Source organism: Pelophylax lessonae (assembly GCF_965119305.1).
Source record: "Pelophylax lessonae genome assembly, chromosome: 1".
Taxonomy (NCBI): Eukaryota; Metazoa; Chordata; class Amphibia; order Anura; family Ranidae; genus Pelophylax; species Pelophylax lessonae.
In genome coordinates, this window is record NC_138768.1 from 29,741,488 (window position 1) to 29,747,487 (window position 6,000).

At 41.6% G+C, this 6,000-nt stretch overlaps 1 protein-coding gene across 1 annotated transcript in view; it reads right to left on the reverse strand.

Annotated features, from left to right (window-relative positions):
• LOC309567069 (vomeronasal type-2 receptor 26-like) overlaps positions 1-3,135 on the reverse strand; it is a gene marked incomplete at both ends in the record, with an annotated part of 29,443 nt that extends 26,308 nt beyond the window's left edge. The window contains one exon of the mRNA XM_082272391.1: positions 2,953-3,135. Within this exon, the coding sequence (XP_082128517.1) occupies positions 2,953-3,135 (183 nt within the window). The remainder of the gene's footprint in view (positions 1-2,952) is intronic.
• Positions 3,136-6,000: the final 2,865 nt, after the last annotated feature.

Sequence of the window (6,000 nt, forward strand, 5' to 3'; positions counted from 1 at the left end):
TTTTCTGGTAGTTGGATGGGTAGGAGCATGACCAGGGGGGTCTCTAAGCTTGAGACCAATTGAATCTATAATGCCAAAACTTACACCCCATTCGGTATGAATACAGAATGGGATGTAAATGCCTTTATCAATAATGCTTAAGGAAAAGTGTTTTCATCTATATTAGCTCTGCTCTGTATTTATTCTTTCTAGCCTCTTCTATGTATATGTAATTTATTCCATTTTTAGATCATGTTTTAGCCTATTTTTGGTGTATACTTGGTATATCTGAATATTATTAATGTTGACCATTTATCGATTCAATTTGTATGTGTTACACTTCCCTCTATTTATATTTATAAAGCAGTATGGTTTTTGACCACAAGATGGCGACGATCCTTGATCTGTTACTCTATACTGCAATTTCATGTATCACCAAGTGTTAAGATTGATCTAATATTTGGCAGCCTTTTGTTATTGTTATCTATTAATATTTGTTGTTTTAAAAAAGGTGTTTGGATAGATATGTCCATGTTGTTTGAAATATTTATGTTAGTTATGGCTGTTTGTGCCTTTGCAGAGATTATATCCAGTAGTTGGAGCGCATGGGGAACCATTTCCTGCTTCCTTTAGTGTATATATAGTGGTTGTCACTGACGTTTGGCCACACCCCTGATGACGTAATCTAGTGACGAAACGTGTAGAGGGGAGCCAACAGCGTGTGACGTATACACAGACGGGGGCACGGTGGACATCTTGTTGGTTGAAAACCAGCACTCGTGGTTTCAATACGATTGTTCGGAAGTGGAGGATGTGCTGTTGAAATTATTTCTAATTGTAAGTTGCTATATTTTTTACAATAAATGTATTTGACAATACTGCACTGTGACAGTATTCACCGTCACTGGAATTTAAAGACAGGTAAGTAATGGTTTGGATTGCTTCATATTTGCCAGCAATATCTCCATATAGAAATATTAAGATTTATTCCCATTTGCCATGAAATCTGTAATTCCTAAATGTTGTGTATATTACATATCTTTCAATGTCAGAAAGGTTTTCCTTTTGTTTGTGTATTGGGAGGGAATGTGGATTGCCCTGTCTCGTTGTTAAGTGCTAATGACCTCCCATTGTTCTGTCTGTCTGCCTTAAGAGAACGTATTATGGGATGTATAAAGATATGTGGATTGGATGCTAAGGGGGAGGGGGGATTGTCCCACATTGTATATTTTGTACACTGTATGAGAGTGTAAAACTCTGTTCCTATTGGATGGTGGATATCACGTCAAGTCTTGCTTGCTATGGTCTTCCATACTCCCTTGGATAATCACTAAGCTCTTGTAAGAGCTTGTATAAGAGCTTGTTCTACTGCACTCTCTGGGGAAAGAGAGGTTCACCCACAGGAACCTGGAGCCTTGTCGGAGGTCCAGGGTGGGTAGGAGACTGCAAGACTCTAACCAAGCTGCGGTGGTTCGTGGGGCCTGAAGTGGTTGCGGTGTCTGGTGGAGTGCTTGGAGCCCCTCAGGAAGCACTAAGAGCATCTGTCAACGGAGGTACCCGGTCAGGGGTGCCCTGTTCAGTTAAATGCACTATGAGAGGTGTCCTACTTGTCCCCACATGATTTGATGACACCACTGGGAGTGAGATAGAGGAACCACAGGGTGAACGCTAGGAGGATCTTACGGCCATATATGCTTCACATAAGATTTGCTGCCTGGCTGTGTGATTGGGTGCTGGTGACAATCTTTTTATCACTCATAGAGGATTTCCTCAACAAGTGGACACTCTTCTGGTTTCTCCAAGAAATAATTCCTACAAAATATTTTATTTTATTGCTTAACCTCCCTGGCGGTATGATTATGTCAGGAATTATGTACCAAAAGCGGTACAATTTTTTTCATGGAAATTTGGAATTATGTATTATAGGCCTACAATTCTTAATAATTACTGACTTAAACCTGACCAAAACAAGACTCTAGTAGACATCCCAGATGTGATAAATTTGAAACACAATCGCATGAATTATAATCTAATCAATAATATAATTTTATTATATATATAATAAAATTATATATATATATATATATATATATATATATATATATATATATATATATATATATATACATACTTACATACATACACATATATATATATATATATATATATATATATATATAAATATATAATATAAATGTGTAATGTGTTTGTGTTTTGTGCAACGTTTCAATTTCCCTCCTAGTTCCGCTCCCATGCAGCATTGCTGCTGCAGGGAACGGAACTAGGAAGTCCTCATACCGACGGACGAGCGGCGGGGATTTCGGCTGGCGATCACAGCAATGGGAGATCATCGCTGGATTGCCAGGAGAAGGTAAGAGACACCGCTGCGCACTCTGCACATCCCACCCCGAGCGTGACTCGGGGATACCGATCCTAGTCTAAAAAATCCACCCCGAGTCACGCTTGGGGATACCGCCAGGGAGGTTAATTTCTGTTTTTTTTTTTTTTTACTGAAATGTGAGAGGCAGATAAGGCTGATATAATATTTGAAGCAATACAATTCATTGGTAAAGCCTGGTACACAAGTTTTTTTTTTTTGTACAACCCAGCGGGTTGTTCTAATGATCCGACATTAGTGCAACAATCTCCCCAGCTGAGCTGTTGTGCTCTGACAGAGGGACTCCCCCCCCCCCCCAGAACATTCTGATCAGCGCTCTCTGCCATTGGCTGATTGAGAGTCGGTCGGCTGCTGGTTTTCCAGTATGCTCATCGGACAGACCGACATACACACGGGGCCAATGTTGGCTGGTTTTTTGGAACCAGCAAATGTCTCCCGACATTCGGCCCATGTGTACCCGGCTTACCACTATGGAAAGTCATTGCTCGACTGTATTTGTTACAAATCTTTTGTGAAAACTGTCCAATGGGTGGCCAATGTCATGAAAAGTGAGTGCCACATGTGCTCCTCCTCACCGTATTATTGCCTTCATCCCATGTTATGTTGTTGGGGTTGATGTGAAGTTGGTCTTCCTCTGTAGCCCATGGTGTGTATAAACCAACATCAGTAGAGCTTGTTATAATGTAGCGCATAGACTTCACCCAATTTACTATTTTGTAGTGGAAAGGAAATTCACCATTTTCATCAAAGAAGGTCATTCTGTCTGCCGTCTCATATGGATTTTTTATTTGTTTCACATATTTATGCAACTGAAGGACAGAAAAACCTCAAACAAGTTAAACCTGAAATTTTCAGCTGTTTACATGTTACTTTCTTTTGTTTCTCCATCCCCCTATATAAACACATTCATTTTTTTTTCATACCTTATTTTCGACTAATTGGTGTCATCACTGGATATCTGTGCCTCCCTATGCAGTTCAGACAGATCATGGCTAGTGGGAGGGATGGAGAGGGTGTTGTATATAGCTTCATAAAAATATCTCAGCATCTTTCCACCACAGGTCCCTTCTCAGAGCCCTCAGCCCCCGATGCAAGCAGTGGTCTGGATCTTGGGAGGAGATATGCAAATATCACAATGCCCTGATGAGTGGATGTCAGCCTGGAGGAGTCGGCATTCCTTGGCAGGCTGTATCTGCATGTAGACCATCCTAGGTAACACCCATATGTGATGCTGAGCCTCCATTATTTATATATGTTATAGGGGCTATATTGCAGCTTACCAATTCTTAGATGTGATGGCTGCATTTGTTTTCTTTTTAGACTATTTTTCTTCTGGTTTCTTCTGGTGATCCAGCCAGTAAAGTTGTTTTTCAAACGTTCTCTTGCAGATGTGTCAGTTACAGAAATTACATAAACCATTTACCACTGACGGGGTGCTTACAATGATCAACTTTTGTTTATTTCTGTAAAACCTTTATCCAAAAATGATCCAAAAAGGTGTTAGTGTATCTAAATCTGCTAGAACATCCTACCCCCCCCCCAGACTGATAATGCTGCTGTCCAAAGGTGCCCCCTGTGCTCCTTCATCCGGGGGGGGGGGCACACACTAATTCAGGAGGTGTGTTACTAGCAAGATCACCAGGTGAAAACAGAGGGTTAAAAAAAAAAACTTAATAAAAGAAAACAATTGCAGCCACCACATCTAATGATTAGTAAGCTGAAATTTATTACATTTCTGGTTTTGGGCTAAACATCTCTTTAATGTAGATATTTAGTACATATATAGGGATTTTCTGCTTTCTGCTGTTCACTGCTAAAATCACAGTGTTATGTGTAATTATGGATTAGCACTTCCGGTATTTGGGAGATTGGCTTTGAAAAATCCCAGAAGGAGGAAATGATGAGAGAGAGAGAGAGAAATTCTCAGCCACATGTCCTGTCCATGCATCCAGACCAGAAGGGGTAATAGGCAAGTGCTCCTATGTTTAACCACTTAAGCCCCAGGCCTGTTTTTGACACTTTTTGTTTACAAGTTAAAATCACTATTTTTTGCTAGAAAACTACTTAGAACCCCCAAACATTATATATATATATATATATATATATATATATATATATATATATTTTTTTTTAGCAAAGACTCTGGAGAATAAAATGGTGGTCATTGCAATATTTTTTGTCACGCGGTATTTGCGCAGCAGTCTTTCAAACGCCATTTTTTTTAAAAAAGATGTGAAAGATGATTTCATGCCGAGTAAATAGATACCCAACATGTTACGGTTTAAAATTGCGCACACCCGTGGGATGGCGACAAACTACGGTCAATAGAAATCTCCATAGGCGACGCTTTAAAAAATTTTTAACGGTTACCAGTTTAGAGTTAGAGTGTAGCTCTTTTTTTTTTTAATTATTGCTCACGCTCTGGCAATTGCGGCGATACCTCACATGTGTGGTTTGAACAGTGATTTCATTCGTGGCTCGACTTCCATATACGTTTTCTTTTGTGCGTGAGCTAACGGCGACTGGGGCGGCTACATTTTTTTTCCTATTTATTTTATTTATTTTTTATTTTAACACAGGTTTAAAAAAAAAATAATCTGATCACTTTTATTGCAGTCACAAGCAATGCAAACATCCCTTGTGACAGCAATATGCAGTGGCAGGTACTCTTTATGGAGGGGCCGAGGGTCTAAAAGACCCCAAACCCCTCCACTACACTTCCATGTATTCAAAACGCCAAAAACTGCATTTTTGAATACACTCACTTTTTGAATCTGCCGCCTTTAGCAGCCGAGTAACCCGGATGTGACATCATGGACGCCACCTCCGGGTTACATCATCGGAGACCCAATCAAAGCCGCATCCAGCTTAGATCGGGACTCCATCCGGTGGGACGGGAGACAAGAGCAGAGCCACGGAAGGTGGCGAGAGGGGGGGACATCCCCTCCCGCTCGCCGGGGTAACCATCGAGCGGCTCCCAAGCCGCATCAGTCATTACCGCTGGAAAGCCCTCCGCCAGCTCTAAACAACGGAACCAGAATGATACCTCTAGCTAGAGGCATCATCCCTGTACAACCACCTGAAATGAGCCAACGTAGGGGTACGTCGGTTTGCGGTAAGTGGTTAAAAGTTTACCATCAAAGACCATAACTTCTGGGTATGTTTCTGTAGAGCTATTTGTGTAAAGTCCTGTGTGAGCAGGAGTGTGATCATACCTTCTTCCTACTCAGCCAGGTATGTCCGATCCCATCCTGCGCTGGGGTATGCTGATTGGTTAAGGATGTGGTAGGAGGTGGGGCAACATCAGCAGTCACTCCCTCCCTTTCAGATGAGCAGCGCTATTGGCTGTTCCACTGGTCTGTGCAGCAGTAAGCCGGTGGAAGGGAGAGAGAGCGAGAAACAAACTTTTAGCTACAGAGAGCCGCACAGGGCAGAGCTCTGCAATTGCTACCGCCCACCTGCAACACTGATCTCCCTGCTTTCTGAATCGCCTACAGGAGGAAAAGTGATACCTTCTTATCCGCGGCCCTGACCCTTCTGTGATGCAGTTTCACACTCGCCTTGACTGAAATACTGCTCGCCAAATGCGAGCAGACGAGTGGGAATTTTGAGGGCTGCACTAA